A 15,144-nucleotide genomic window follows, 5' to 3' on the forward strand; every position below is an offset into this window, starting at 1 on the left:
CCACTTTCCTTATTTAGTTTCTTTTGCCTACCAGTCTGTAAAATCAAGTGTACTCATATGTTCAGTTTTGACAGGTAAAGTGGATCCCTTCTCAATGTCAAGGCTGGTTGTTTAGCAGGAATTTTCTTGTTCAGTTGTAAGATAGCTTTACCTGAGGTGTATGTTGTCAATGAAAGCTGTAAGGCAGGAATGGGCAATAAGTGGCCTCCTGGCCAGATGTGGTTTGCTGAGGTTAGCCCCTGGCGGGCTGCCAAAATCCTTATTTACCTGCACATCCATAAATACAACTGCTTGCATCTTCTGCTGGCCCCAGATTGCTGTCATACTGGTCTAACCCCTTGGAACTTCATTTTGGATTTTTGTTACAAACTAGTGTTTCTGAGTATGCCACTCTGTACAGCTCCCACTGGGTGGTAATGGTGATCTATGGCCAATGAGAGCTGCAAGAGGCCATACCTATGGATGCACAGGTAAATAAAGTGTCTGGTGGCCTTCCAGGGGCTAACCCTGGTGATCCGTATCCAGTTTGGAGGTTGCTTATTGCCCACTCGTGCTCTAAGGCTTAGATTGATAAAGGGACTTAAGTGTGTATCTGCAACGTTAGCCACCTAAATCCAATGCTGAGATACTAAAAAATCCTATGCTATTTTAAATTCCTTAATCCACCTGCCTCTGTCAGTAGAGTCTCCTAGGTACCTACGGTTTTGTGAGAGGGCATGCAGTAAGCAGTTTAAGTCCTGCTCCACCAAGCAGCTTTGCATCTAGCTCCCACCTAAGCCCCAGCAAGATTCACAAAAGAGGTGTTCTCTCTCCTATCTTGCTTGCAGGGCCTCATCTGGTAGTTGTGCTCTTGCCTTGTCTAACTACAGAAAAGATGATAGTGGTGGATGGGGGGGTGGATGTCTGTCAATATGATTTGAGCTGTTTCATTTTTTATAAAGTACTTAAATATTGACTGGGGATAGTGAGTGACTCTGTAGCCTAGTGATTACTGCTGTCATCTGGGAGACCCAGATTCCAGTCCCTGCTTCAGAATGGAATGCTTCAGAATGTACAGTTAGAATACAAAACACACCTGCCTCCAGAATACCCTGTAGCTCAGTGGTTAGGGCACTGAGCTGGGTGGTGGAGACATGGGTTCACATCCTTGCTCCAGATTAAGCAGAGTAGGGATCTGAATCAGGGTCTAATTGGGCACTACCACCAACAACTTTCTTAGTTCTTCGTAAGAAAGAACTGACCTGGCTTAGGCACCTAAGTCCAGGAGCAGGATCATTAGATATGAACCTCAAGCAGAGGTAAGTACCTCCCTCTATATAAGTCTATTTTAGGGGTAATCCTTAGGCATTGCCATCTTGGTATTTCCTACTTACTAGTTTTGGCAGCTCCCCACTCAGTTTCCTGGCGTCTAACTTCCCCAAGTGTTAGTTAAGATACCTAATTTGGGTCTGTAAATTCACCTGGGCACTAGAGCACCTAAAATATTGGGCACTGGACCACAGAGCCTAAGTCCCTTTTGTGTATTTACCTTAAATTCTCAACTGGGAATAATATCCATCTTTTGGGGGTGGGAGAGAGATAGCAGGCCAATGCTCAGATCACTGAACTAAACCCAGGGTTGTGAGGCCAATCCTTGTGGAGGCCTTTTAGGGATCTGGGGCAAATATATTTAAAAAAATATGTTGGGGATGGTGATAGGTCATGCTTTGAGGGCAGAGGACTGGATTCAATGACCTCTCAGGGTCCGTTCCATTTCTATGAGATAGGTATATTTTAAGTATAGATTTCCTCTTCTATATTGTGGAAGATGATGTTTCACATCTTTCCTCCTCCCCAGATTTTTCCAGACTAGTCTATTTCTATTCTTGATGGTTTTCATCCAATTTGTCAGACCTGAGCAGTTACCTTTGGTAGTCAAATTACACTACCTAATCAGCTATCCTTGACTTCTGTTTATATAATTCTGACAGTACTTGTTTAAGTAATAAACTTTAGGTATCTGTTTTCTTGGACTTGCCACAGCTTTCATTGTCTGAGGGATTCTAATCACCCTAACATCACATTTTACTCATTTAATATTTATTTAAATGCAGTTGAAATTAAATATTTATGATGGAAGTAAGTTTTGTCCCTTTATCTAGTTTTAGTTTCATCCTGACATCGGTATATATTCCAGTTGTTCTGAATAGCTTGCCTCTTAGATTAAAACACTGGTATTTTGGGGATTGCATATTACATTAAGATGCTTATGTTAGATTGCTTTTCACCTACCTAGTGGCTAGTAGGAACTACTGCTGATATTTGTTAAATTTAAGTCTTTCTTAGATTCTTAGGCATATAAACTAGCAAATACAATATTTAAGACTTATTTTGCTTTTAAGGGTTTATTGTTATTTGAAGTGGTAAAATGTTCAGTGATGCATTTTTGTCTTAGCATGAATCTTAGTCACTGCATGTTATATATTTTGAATCAGTTCTTTCATGCTGGTTAAATGTATGACACTCTGCACTGTATTATTTTGGTTACTAATGCAAATGATTCTGTTTCTCATGTTTTCATTGAGTTAGGTTTTGAATGTACAGCATGTAATATAGTTAATGCATAGTACATACAGGCAATAAAAGGTCTTTGTCATATAGTATAAGGTCACCATCATTAATTTTCAAATTATAAAAAGAGACTTGCCGTTTTTGTGATGGTCATTATTGCAATATAAAGTGTTGTGGATCCTGCCTGCACATAGAATGAACTGTGATCTTAATTAGAACTTTGACAAGCCTACTCTGATAAAATGATGAGATTATTTGTAATTGATGTCACAATCAATTACCATTTAGATTATCACGAGCCTACTAACAGGTCTAGCCTTGGTGCTGGCCCCAGGATGTTGATGAGTGTGTGGCTGCCCTGTTCATGCTGTTTCTGCGACAGGAGGGCAGATTTTCAGTCAACATCCTAATGACCTCTTTTGAAGTCTATTAAATTAATGACCCTGTCATACTGGTCTAACCTCTTACATTTTCATTTTGGATTTTTTTGTTTGTTTCTGGAGCGTGTGATAAAACAGATATTGGAAATATTTTTTATCTAATCTAGCACTGTTTTAGATATTAATCTAGCAATATTAAGAAAACACAAGAGGGTTCACTTTCCAGGTTTTATCTTGGGGATTGAATTTCCTTTAAAAACACATTCTTATTCTTCATTGCTTCAGTTGTATTTTGATTTTTCCTACCTATAGGTGCCAAAAGGGCATGTTTGGTTAGAAGGAGATAATCTCAGGAATTCTACAGATTCCAGATGTTATGGACCAGTTCCTTATGGGCTGATACGAGGACGTATTTGCTTCAAGGTATATTTATAGGATCTAAAACCGGTTACTTCAAACATTTTTTAAAAAGAAGTTGCTTGAGCCAAAATCTACTCTCTTCCTTAGTAGCCTCACTGAACTAAATGGGGAAGAAAATCAGAACAAATTGGCGCTTTTAATCATAATAGGGTTTTTAAAAAAAAAAACCTCCATATTTATGGTATGGAGACAAATCATTTCATTTGAACATGTGCACCTCAGTGATCACCATCTTTAAGGCTGTGTCAACAGTTTGGCAAGTGAGTCCATACCTATTTCACATACATGGGCTACTGCAGGTGGAGAACCCACTCCATGCCCGGCTTGTATCCTTTATAATCCTTTTTCCAAAATGATGAAACAGTTTAGTTTTGTGTTTAGTTATTTTTGGTAATTTTAAACAAAATGAGACATAGTTCCATATTGCAAACAACAGAGACTGAGGAGGAGGTTGTGGTTTTTTAGACCTACTTAATTTAGAACCCTAGCTCTAGAGCCACTGCCTAGCCTATACCATCCTTAATACTTGTTAAAGTTGGTTCAATTTACGTTATGACAAGTCCATTATAATTATCTGTATAACAAGTCCACCATAATTATCTGCCCTTTGCTTCTTGATGTGAATCAAGTCTCTTGTCATATGTTTACGCAATAAACCATGTAGGTTTACTTTTACTGTTTGCTTTAATAGTCCTATATTTCCTGTAACTTATTTCCATATTATCTATCTGCATTATGAATCAATGCATTACAACTGTGTTTAATCATTTATCAAAAATAAATTAGGATTAATTTCTCTTTTCAAACAATTACTATAAGGAGCAAGCTGGTACAATTCAGTGGGTTCATGCCATAGGCTTTAGGAAACTAGGTTTAAATCCTATTGTGGAGAAAGTGAAAGTCTACTGGTAACTATTTGCGAGACATCATAAAACCACCACATATTGTAATTCAGCACAACTGGCATATATGCTCAGGACAGACTCCACTTTAATTAAAATATTTATTTTTCAATTATATATTAATGCACCTTAGAGTTGTTAGAAACATATTTTGACTTTTTGGAGAACCTTGCAACTACAGACCATGATCAGTAATTGCTTAGTAAACCCAAAACAACATATTCCCCCTCAGCTTTGTCTGATCTCTGTTTTTTTATGGGTTATTACGGTGTTTCCCTGGCACACAAGTTCTCGCTGTTCCATCCCTGATCTTTGTCTTAATGTGAATTTCTAGAGCAAAGAACAATTAGTCTAAACAGTGTGGAGATTCTGATATTGACAAATAGCCATGAAGGGTAAGTTGTGTCTTGATTGTGGCCTAAAGATTGAAGCAAACCTATGAAAATGCAACACTTCTTAGTACATCACCTTCTTAAAATGTGTGTGAAGCTAGTAAGCCCATTAAATTACTTTAGTGAGAATCTAGACTTAGTCATCTTATTGAAGAATCTCCAGTCACTGTGATAGTATTAGAAAACTGCCACTTACTCTTATGTTCTCTAGTTTGAGGTGGCCTTTTGCCAACTGCTGATTATTAAAGTTCTGCTGATGAGAATAAAGAATATGGTATGTAACAACAGGGTGAATTTATACGTCAAATCACAATGTGTGTATGTTAGGCAACTGTTGAAATCTATGATAAAGCTATAAATTAGTGTATAGTAATCTGCCTAACACCACAGTGTAATTACTGGGAAAATATTTCTTCTTTACTTTTAAGAGAGTGAACCAAACTCAACCGTGACTGGTATAAAGCCACCTGTTGTCCATGTTGGATAGTCTGAAGTATTGGGTGTTAATCTTTGTTCTTCCTTCAAAGAAGAACAGCTGGCTTAGGACTTGAAGTGCCTCTCTGTGAAATACCCAACAATTCTTTGCCTCCATTCCTCGTGCATGTCTACACTAGGAAACTATTCTTATATAACTAAAACAGTTACTCCTGTAACAACTAAATTGAAATAGCGTGTCCACACTACAGGGCAGAATCAAAATAAGACAGAACTGTTCCAAAATAGCACATTCACACTGCAGGGAGCCAATAGAAGCAGTCTGGGGAGGGCACTGGGGCTGTGTCTACACGTGCCCCAAACTTCGAAATGGCCATGCAAATGGCCATTTCGAAGTTTACTAATGAAGCGCTGAAATGCATATTCAGCGCTTCATTAGCATGCGGGCGGCAGCGGCGCTTCGAAATTGACGAGCCTTGCCGCCACGCGGCGCGGCCAGACGGGGCTCCTTTTCGAAAGGACGCCACCTTCTTCGAAGTCCCCTTATTCCCATGAGCTCACGGGAATAAGGGGACTTCGAAGTAGGTGGCGTGCTTTCGAAAAGGAGCCCCGTCTGGATGCGCCGCGCGGCGGCAAGGCTCGTCAATTTCGAAGCGCCGCTGCCGCCCGCATGCTAATGAAGCGCTGAATATGCATGTCAGCGCTTCATTAGTAAACTTCGAAATGGCCATTTGCATGGCCATTTCGAAGTTTGGGGCACGTGTAGACGTAGCCTGGGAGTGCAGATACTTCCTATAGCTTCTGGGTCAGGCAAGCTACAACACATACATCCAAAGAGCTCCTGTCTATGGCTGCATCTCACAAGCCACACCACCGCTGCCTCCCCTGTATTCCAAGAGTAGTTTTCATTTTCTTTTTATGATTTCATATTAAATAAACATAAGCATTGCTCCTTGTTAATTATCCCTTTTTTAATATATTTTCTTCCACATCTGTGGACTGTTTACAATACATACTTATATTTAGGTTTTTTGTTCAGACTGATGGTGTACATCCACACATTACCTCAGTATTAGTGATGCACATATGAAATTTTAACCAGTCCCAAAGAAAATGCAACCTGTCCAAGCATGGAAAATTTTAGAGGGAACACTTCTCCCTTGCCTTGTATGCTGTCAGGAGAGCCCTGGTGCCTGTGCAGGACTGGGGACAGCTAGGAGAGACTTAGATGTGTGGCAGCCAAGACAGTGGTGTGCAGGGCAGGTAGAAAGGGGGAGACAGGTTGGGCAGCAGGAAGCCCTCTCAGCATGGGTGTGGCCGTCAGCAGCAGGGAGGCTGAGGGAAGAGGGGCAGGACCAGCTGTGGTAAGTTGGTCCACATTTACCACCCCCAAAAAAAGCAACCCTTCCCAGAAATTCCTGTGTACAGGCTTGAGTCAAATCATGCTGGCCTTGGAATCAGGTGTCTACTACAGCGCCATCACAACTGGTTGTGGGTGAGTAGCCCTGTTCCCCTTGCATCCTTTGGTAGAAGTAGGTGCAATAGAGTTGCCTAGTGTGGCCAGAGTGGTGAGGACTGCAGCTGAGAGAGGCTGCTGAAGGCCAATCATTTTGAACTAACAAGAATGACCCGTACACACTACTACTATTTTGACATAAGCATTACTCCTTATGCAAACAGGAGCACTGGTTTTGAAAGAAGCAATCTTATTTCAAAATAATGGGCAGGATACTGTACATACTCTGCTTGTTGTTCTGAAATAAAGGGACTTATTTTGAAATTAATACCTAGTATAAACCAGGCCCTAGGCAGAAGGAAAACCCAGGGTCTCCCTTTTGTACTAAAGCCTTTCAGAGCAGGACTATTTAAATGATCTGAATTAGGTGAACTGGAAACTTAGAGAACCAATTTATCTACTTCTTAAAAAATCTGTTGGCAGAGGGCATTTGAGCCATATGGACTCAGACCTGTCTAAGCAGCTGGATTACTGCTGAAGCAAATCTGTTTCTTGATCTGTTGAAATGAGACCATCTTCCTCGTCCAGCTATGAAGTCGGTGTAGATTTTTTGTTGGCTGAAGACATACACCAAAGAAAACAGCTATAGCTCTTCTCATGTCAGGTGAGATGAAAGAGACTTTCTTCTCACCTGCTACTGTTGTCATCAAAACACCTTGCTACCTCCTACAAATATTTGTCTAAAATCATGAGCTGTTTTATTTGCCTTCAAGAGGAGGAGGCAGAGGCTATGGGATATGAAGAGGAGGAAAAAAATAGACTAAACAAAAATCCTGCAGCTGCCATTCAAAGTTTGCTGTTTCCTGTTCAGGAGCACAACAACTGTACTGGCTAAGCTGCAGACAATAGCTCACAGAAGCTCCAAAGGGCAACACTGAGGTCTAGATGCAGAACAGTCATTGGAGTCATCAGACACAAGCTGGAACCTTTGTCAGTATAAGAGCCAGACTTCTACCAAGCCTGGGAATGGACCCATGAAAGGCCCCTCCGCCTCAAGCAGCATGCAGGTCATAGAATGGTTTCTTAGTCTTCCAAAGGAGCATCTGCAGTAGCCTAGGATACAGCAGTATTGCGTCAGTAAATGGAGTTTGTCTCCTTTCTTATCTTCAGTACTGGTGCAGACAGTTCAGGGGCTAACTCCAGTGCCTTTCATAGTGACTACTGGCAGCCCTCTCTCCCGCCAGTGTGTACTTAACAGTAAATAGTTGGCTCTACTTTTAATACAGCCTGAAAAGTATTCTACATACCACATCTTCTGGCAGAAGCGGTGGGAAAAAAAGCTTTGTTATTTTACAAAAACTCTAAGTTGCTGGGAAGAAGTTCAGGGGGATCTTTCTGAACATCTCTCCTGTTCAAAAGCAGGGCTGAGGCATCATATAGGCCAGTGTTTCTCAACCCCCACTTTTTTTAAGTAAAGCACCCCTTTTTCCAAAAAATAAGTATCCCCCATTCTTCTCTCACATACTCCTAAGGGTATGCATACAACCAGTTGAGAAACATAATCCTAAAGTAATCTTAAATCTTGAAACAATTGCTATTCAGCCTGTCCAGATTATTATACCCTTTTCAGGAGTCAGATTTGTTTTGCATACCACCAAGTTACTCCTCACTTAAAAACTGTTTACTTACAAAAGACATGTAAAAGTATCATAGAAAACTGAAAACTTGCTGACTTTATCATCTTATTATCAAATTAATGGGAATAGAAATATTATACTTACATTTCAGCATGAGGCATATGAAGCTGTAGAAAGAAGTCCGTGTCTGAGTGAACTTTCAGATTGTAGTGATTTACTGGTGTTTTTCATGTAGTCAGTTGTAAAATTAGGCAAATATCTACATGAGTTAATGTACCCTTGGAAGACCCCTGTCTACCCCTAATTGTACAGGTTTCACTGGTTGAGAAATATTGATCTAGACCTTGAGCCCTTGCTGCCACACTCTCCCTCCTCCCCATCCCAAAAAACAAGTAAGTTGAAGTTGATAGGGGACTTCACAGGACTCAAACAGTGGCTAACACTTACGGATAAAAACAAACCAGCAGTCATGTAGCACTTTAAAAAACTAACAAATTAATGTATTAGATGATGAGCTTTCGTGGGATAAATAGATTAATAAATTAAAAATGAAAAAGGCTGCAGGTTTAAAGTGCTCCTCTGTTTAGACTGTCCCAAGATTTACCCTATGCATAGTAAAGACTAAGGTCCTTCTGCAGGGACTGTGGCACTCAGAAGAAAGTGAAAACACTGCTTCTGATCCATAGTGTTTTAAAAAAAAAAAAAAGTGTACTGCTCAAGCTAAGAGATCAAAAGTAATACCAAGAGGGAAAACTTCTTCCTGCTTATCCTACTCTTACTCTATGAGCCACTAATCCCAGAAAGAAAACGAGCATCTCACAACTATTTTCCAACTAAAGCAAAAACCGAAATATGTATTCCATTATCCCCAGTGTTTTGGAGTAGTAATCAAGGCTTAACAGGCTCCCAAGCAATGTTAAGCATCCTAGGCTTAAAAATCTAGAGATTCCATTCTTCACCCAAAGACAACAAAGATGTGGTCATTCTACGTAATTGGGATAGAGCAGTCACTGCCTTAGTAAAAGACATTGATTGCACTGGAGGCAGAATTATTGATGAGTCAAGCATGGATAGACAATGACCCAGCCTGGTCAGGATCAAGATAAAAAGTCTGAAGACAAGTTTGAACTGGAAGCAAATAGGAATAAGAGATGACTAGCAGCACGTCTTGTGGCAAATGCTTTTTCCTTAGATTCCCATTTGCTTTATGAGCTCTAATTTGGTAGCCCAAAGACACCTCTGCTTTCCCCTCTTGAAAGCAAATACACAAATAAAAGCCCTCATGAGCTCATCTAAGTATTTATGGGGGAAGACGTTTCATGAGGACATAGGTGGGGGGAAAAAAACAGTAGCAGAAGCAGGTGAGAGAGGTTCTTCCATGTCACTGGTCTAAAGAGAGAGCAAGCCCTTTTCTTTGGTCTATGTTTACCAGCCCAGAAGAAATCCAGACTTCATATGTGGAAGAGGGAGAAGTTCCCATTTCAGCAGATCAAGAAATCTCAAATAGTGGCCTTCAGGAACAGCTTCATAAAGGCATAAATCATCTACTTGACTCTGTGTCCCACATTCAACGCTACCCCTTTAACTTCTGATCCAGGAAAGAAAATGGAGCAAGTAATTAAGGAATTCATCTACATACACCTGGAAGAAAACAGAGGTAGCAGCCAGAATGGATTTGTGGATATTGGAATAGGGAGTATGCTTAGTAAATTTGCAGATGATATCCAGCTGTGGGGGGCTGCAACTTCCGTGGAGGACAAGGGTCATAATTTAAAATGATCTGGACAAATGGTCTGAGATAAATAGGATGGAGTTTAATAAGAACAAATGCAAAGTACACCACTTAGGAAGGAATAATCAGTTTCACACATACAGAATTGGAAGTGACTGGCTAGCAAGGAATACTGCACAAAGGGCTCTTGGTTTGTAGTGGACCACAAGCTAAATACGAGTCAACAGTGTAACATTGCTGCAAAAAAACAAACATGATTCTGGGATGCATAAACAGGAGTGTTGTAAGAAAGACACGAGAAGTCATTCTTCCACTCTACACTGATTAAGCTTCAGTTGGAATATTATGTCCAGTTTTGGGCATCACATTTCAAGAAAGATATGGAGAAATTGAAGAAGGTTCAGAGAAGAGCAACAAGTGATTAAAGGTCAAGAAAATATGAGCTATGAGTGATGACTGAAAGAACTGGGCTGGTTTAGTTTAGAAGAGAGAAGACTGAGGGGACATAATAGCAGTTTACAAGTACCTAAGAGTGTTAAAAGGAGGGAGGAAAAATTGTTCTTCTTGACCTCTGAGGATAGGACAAGAAGCAATTGACTTAAACAGCAGCAAGGGAGGTTTAGGTTGGACATTAGGAAAAACTTTGTCAGGGTGGTTAAACATTGGAATAAATTACCTAGGGAGGTTGTGCAATCTCCATCACTGGAGATATTTAAGAGCAGGATAGACAGCCATCTCTCCGGGATAGTCTAGATGGTACTTGGTCCTGCCATGAGGGCAGAGGACTAGACGATGACTTCCTGGGGTTCCTTCCAGTTCTAGGATTGTGATTCTTATCTTGAGATGGAGTAGGGAAGAAAGGAGGAGGCTTCATAAATTTGTCCATTTAAAGGAGACATCTGCATCAAGCAAATGAGTAATAGAGACAATTCTCCGGAGCTAATTCCTCAAAGATAATAAAAAAGCAAATCAACATTTTGGCATTTGAGCCATAGAATCAGGATCAGATTTTTGTGGCATAATTTTTTTTTTTTTAAATCCCAAACGACAGTAGGAACATATGACTTATCTTAGAGCTGAAGTCTTTCACCAAATACACCCACTCTCTAAAGTTTTGGACAGAAATCCTGAAGTCTGTCATTCCAGCTCTGTCATCCAAGATTTCATGACTTCAACAGACTTAAATCTGTCAATCAGGGAGATCAACTGAAAAGCTGTGCACTCTGTTACAATAGAAAACGTTTTCAGGGCGGGGCTCTTCAATTTATAGACTAGTGACTACACCACAGGTCATCACAAAGAGCTTGGTGGGCTTAGCAGCCATTTTCTGGAAGTGAAAGATACACATGTATCCCTACTCAGATGATCTCATCAGGTCCTAGACCTATCAAATTGTCCTTCAGGATCTTGGGGAGACTAATCTGCTTACAGGGTCATGGTTTTCTGTGAATATAGAGAAGAGACACTTTCAATCATCTCAAACTCTTCTGCATTTAGAAATTATTCTGGATACCACAGAGATGTCTAGGATTACTCCTACCATATGGGAAAGAAATTTCAACCAATAAGAATCTGACAAACACTGATCTAAGGTCAATCACTTCCTCCCTCAAGTGGTGGACTCATCCTTTTGTGATTTCCAGCTGGAGTATGTGTTGTCAGAAACAGTAAGACTAATGATTACCAATGGTACCTGAGTAGCTCAAAGGACAAGGTCCATTTTGGAGAAAGAGTATGAAATAGCTGGAACTAGGGGCATTGACAGTATCGTACAGACAGCATCAAAATTACCTACATCACAGAAGATTACTGGTGAACATAGGAAGCTGAGTAGCACACACTGCCTCCACAGCTGCCCTGGAACTTGCATGGCACATAAGAGTAAGCAATATCTTCCCCTGCAAACCTCACAACTGGCAGCCTATTAAACCCATTGCCCTGACCTGTGTTACCCAATGGAGGAACTCTTTCTCCCCACACAAAGCAGCTAGTCTACTGATTTGATCAGAGGATCATCATCTCTCTGAAAGCCATCCATATAAAAGGAGGAGAAAATGCAACAGCCTGCTGACTCTGCCTCAACTGCTACTGAAAGGTCCATAGAGCCCTGGATGGACAAAAATTGGCATCTGCATCTGAAAAAATGATCTGTGGATACGCAGGGCTCTAAAGGTCACTTTAAAGAAGCCAAAATGGTTCTGATTACCCTCACTGGGTCTGCAATGTGCGGTTCTTGGATTTGATACACCCTCTTTCAAACTACCCACCTGGGAAGGAATTCTAAGCCAAGAACAAATTCAGAACCCAAAAGTTATGGTAAAACTAAGTATGAAAACTGGAAGTGGAGAAATGAGGTGTCTGGGATACTCTTTTGGCATGACAAAATGCCTGCTAACAAGGTATGCAATCACTTTGTCCAAACTCATATACTGATGCTACGAAAGACACAATACAAAGACAGCCAAAAATAAAGACTTATCTCTGAGGTCCTAAAGGGTATCAAGTACATTAAAGGTTGCTGTTACACCAAGTGTCTTGAATAGTAAGGAGTCAAAGATTTCTTGTTAGCACAGTACAACTAATAAGACGTGGTGCTACGTAACTACCTGTCTTGGAGCCTTCACAAAAGGAGTATTTTAATGACTACTTTCTGTTTTGGTCTACTTTTTCTCTCTAAAAGTGGGTCTTAATAGCAGTCACCTTAGGTAGGAGGTGGGGGTTACCTAAATGCAGAGCATTGTCTATGCATTTTCCATGAAGAAAAAATCCATTCTTTGGGTGGACTCATACTTTATTCCAGAAGCACACACTTGTTCACAGTTCTCAAGAACTAACTTTGCTTTCTTTTTGCTCCAGTCCTAGGCTTCCCAACAAGACTGAATGGTATGAAAGGGATATAGGCAAATTTATTTTAAATCAAGAGCATGGAAACTTATTGGAGATCCACAGCACGTAAATCACTCTTCAGTTAAAAAGGCAGGCTTCTAAATCCTCTACTGAGAGATGGAACAACACACCTGTTACTGAAGACTATAGAGCATTTGGAACAAAACCACAGGGTAATCTCACTGTTTAGTCCAAGGCATTTTGCAGCTTGTTGGGCAGAAAGTTCTGGTGCTTAATGTGAAATCTGTAAGCCGCTATGTGGACCTTAGTGCACCTCTTCATGAAACACTGATTATTGAAATCTCTTCTTCCTTAAATGCAGCATTCAGGATAGTGTGCTGACCCAATGGTAACTCAGGATCAGCTCCTGTGTAAACAATTTGAATGTCCTCCCAAATTTGAGTATGCTGTCCACATTCCACAGTACAGACTGTGGCCATAAAGCAGGATGTAGGATGTGGTGAGAAAGGAAAACTTCTCATTTACCTCGGAATTTTCTAATACTCTGTCCAGCACTCTGACCTAAATAGAGTGGATTTGTTTGAGAATTGAAGTTGCTTCTCTCCGCTGTCTTGGATTAAAAGCAAAAAATGCATCTTTGCATAAAGTACTTTGCTTCTCAAGGCTGTGTTATGAGGTTCACATGTCCAAGCTAGGCGACGTATGCTAATATATATTCAGTAAATGCATTTGCTGCTTTGGAAGCAATCATTCTGAGTTCCCCACAGAGAAATCTCTGTCAATCCTTTATTCTGCCTCCAGACAGCACGAAGAATTATTATTATTATATTACTCTATAATACAGACTATCCAACATGGAAGGTATTAAAAAAAGATGGAAAAGAGGAAAATTTTCCTATTGTGTTGTCCTCATCTCAGCTAAAGAATTAAAAGATAAGCGTGTATAACAAAACTAAGTATGGAAATACAGTGTAATTTCACTTACCTACATTTTCTTTTCCAATAATCCTAGTTACCTGAAACCACTTATCTCCCCTATGTCAGTTACTCACTCATAACTTCTCAATTTTATCACTAGTCGGTGACTTTGTCTTTCTATTTGTATTGAGGTTCTGAGACTTACTACTTGTACTACACTAACAACTTGTAGTTACTGAGACAGGTTGTTTCAGCAGCTGACAATGTCTGTGTCACGGACTGCAATTAGTCAGTTTTATTACAGAAGAGAATTCAGAATTCTGTCCACAGTAGTTTCAATATATTTTTGGTGTTTTAATGAACTCAAAGTTGTGTTAGTTTATTATTTTATAAATACAAAGTATTAAGCAAATTTTAATATTACTCCCTTCATACCCCACACTTTTAACATCAGTGAAGCAGAAGCACAAAATAGTATTGTTTATCTGGCCAGTTATCTGAAATTCTGATCCTTCAGATGATCTGGATGAATGGGTATGTATTGTATTGACAGAGATGTGATCAATTAACTTTTACCATATTTCATTTTACAGATATGGCCTCTGAATGATTTTGGATTTCTGCGTGCAAGCCCCAATGGTCACAGATTTTTGGATGATTAAGATAACTAATAAGTGAATTCTGCCAGTTTACTTAAATGTCTTACAATGCTTTAATAGCTTTTTTTACTGATTGAATGAAACAATGTATTTTTTTATTTACAATAAATTGTGACTTTGAGCGTAAGTCTCACTTTATCTAAAACAAAAGTTTATGCTGAAATCCGTTATGAAAATTAAATGCTGTTGTAATTACAGAATTATCCAGCTTTCTTGACTGCAAGTCCTTTTACACTTGAGTGTTTTATATGCTATGGGATAGATTCACACAGGGGACTTTGACTCTGTATTTCAGTGCTTGATTTTATAGGCACTCAGTCTCCTCATACAGTGAATGGGGAGAGTTAAGCACCTAAGAATGAGATTTATGCAAACTGAGTCAGGGGCCACCAAGATAAGCAGAAGAAAATATTTTGGAATGGTGGGGCATTAAGCAGCAGCAGCAGATTCACATGGCTATGATAATACGTAGAATAAACTTCCATTTTGAATGGTCCCTTGCTAGTCTTCTTCCTTCAGCAAGAGTCAGGATGGGGGAATGTAGACTTCTTAAAACCCTCTAAATAATATCTTCAGATCTCATTCATATAGTTGGCTTCATGCTCTACTTTCATCAATGTTAGCCTTCTGTAAAAGCATATCGCCTTCTTCACACTGGATACGATCCCACCATTGCAGTCATCTTCTCTTCAGCTGTTGCAACTTAGCAGGATCATCTAGACTGTGACCAAAAAAAAAAAAATTAAGAGTATGCTGTAAATTTTTATACTAAACTGTCTGGTATTCTCTAGCCCTGTGTCTACCTGTGCCCCTTCC

General features: G+C 39.8%; 2 protein-coding genes across 4 annotated transcripts in view; one reads left to right on the forward strand and one right to left on the reverse strand.

Annotated features, from left to right (window-relative positions):
• IMMP1L (inner mitochondrial membrane peptidase subunit 1) overlaps nt 1-14,400 on the forward strand; it is a 70,917-nt gene extending 56,517 nt beyond the window's left edge. Inside the window, exons 5-7 of one of the 2 annotated variants that reach the window (XR_012646019.1) lie at nt 3,243-3,353; nt 12,761-12,963; nt 14,263-14,400. Coding sequence is in view for 1 of the 2 variants with exons in the window: in XM_074997654.1 (XP_074853755.1) it covers nt 3,243-3,353; nt 14,263-14,331 (180 nt within the window). In the remaining variant the exon portion in view is untranslated. The remainder of the gene's footprint in view (nt 1-3,242; nt 3,354-12,760; nt 12,964-14,262) is intronic. The other variant, XM_074997654.1, reaches the window with a different exon arrangement.
• A 514-nt stretch (nt 14,401-14,914) lies between these two features.
• The window catches only part of DNAJC24 (DnaJ heat shock protein family (Hsp40) member C24), a 57,850-nt gene continuing 57,620 nt past the window's right edge, over nt 14,915-15,144 (reverse strand). For both annotated transcript variants that reach the window (XM_074997656.1, XM_074997655.1), the window contains exon 6: nt 14,915-15,049. The gene's annotated coding sequence lies outside the window, so the exon portion shown is untranslated. The remainder of the gene's footprint in view (nt 15,050-15,144) is intronic.

This window comes from Carettochelys insculpta, chromosome 6 (genome assembly GCF_033958435.1).
Source record: "Carettochelys insculpta isolate YL-2023 chromosome 6, ASM3395843v1, whole genome shotgun sequence".
Taxonomy (NCBI): Eukaryota; Metazoa; Chordata; order Testudines; family Carettochelyidae; genus Carettochelys; species Carettochelys insculpta.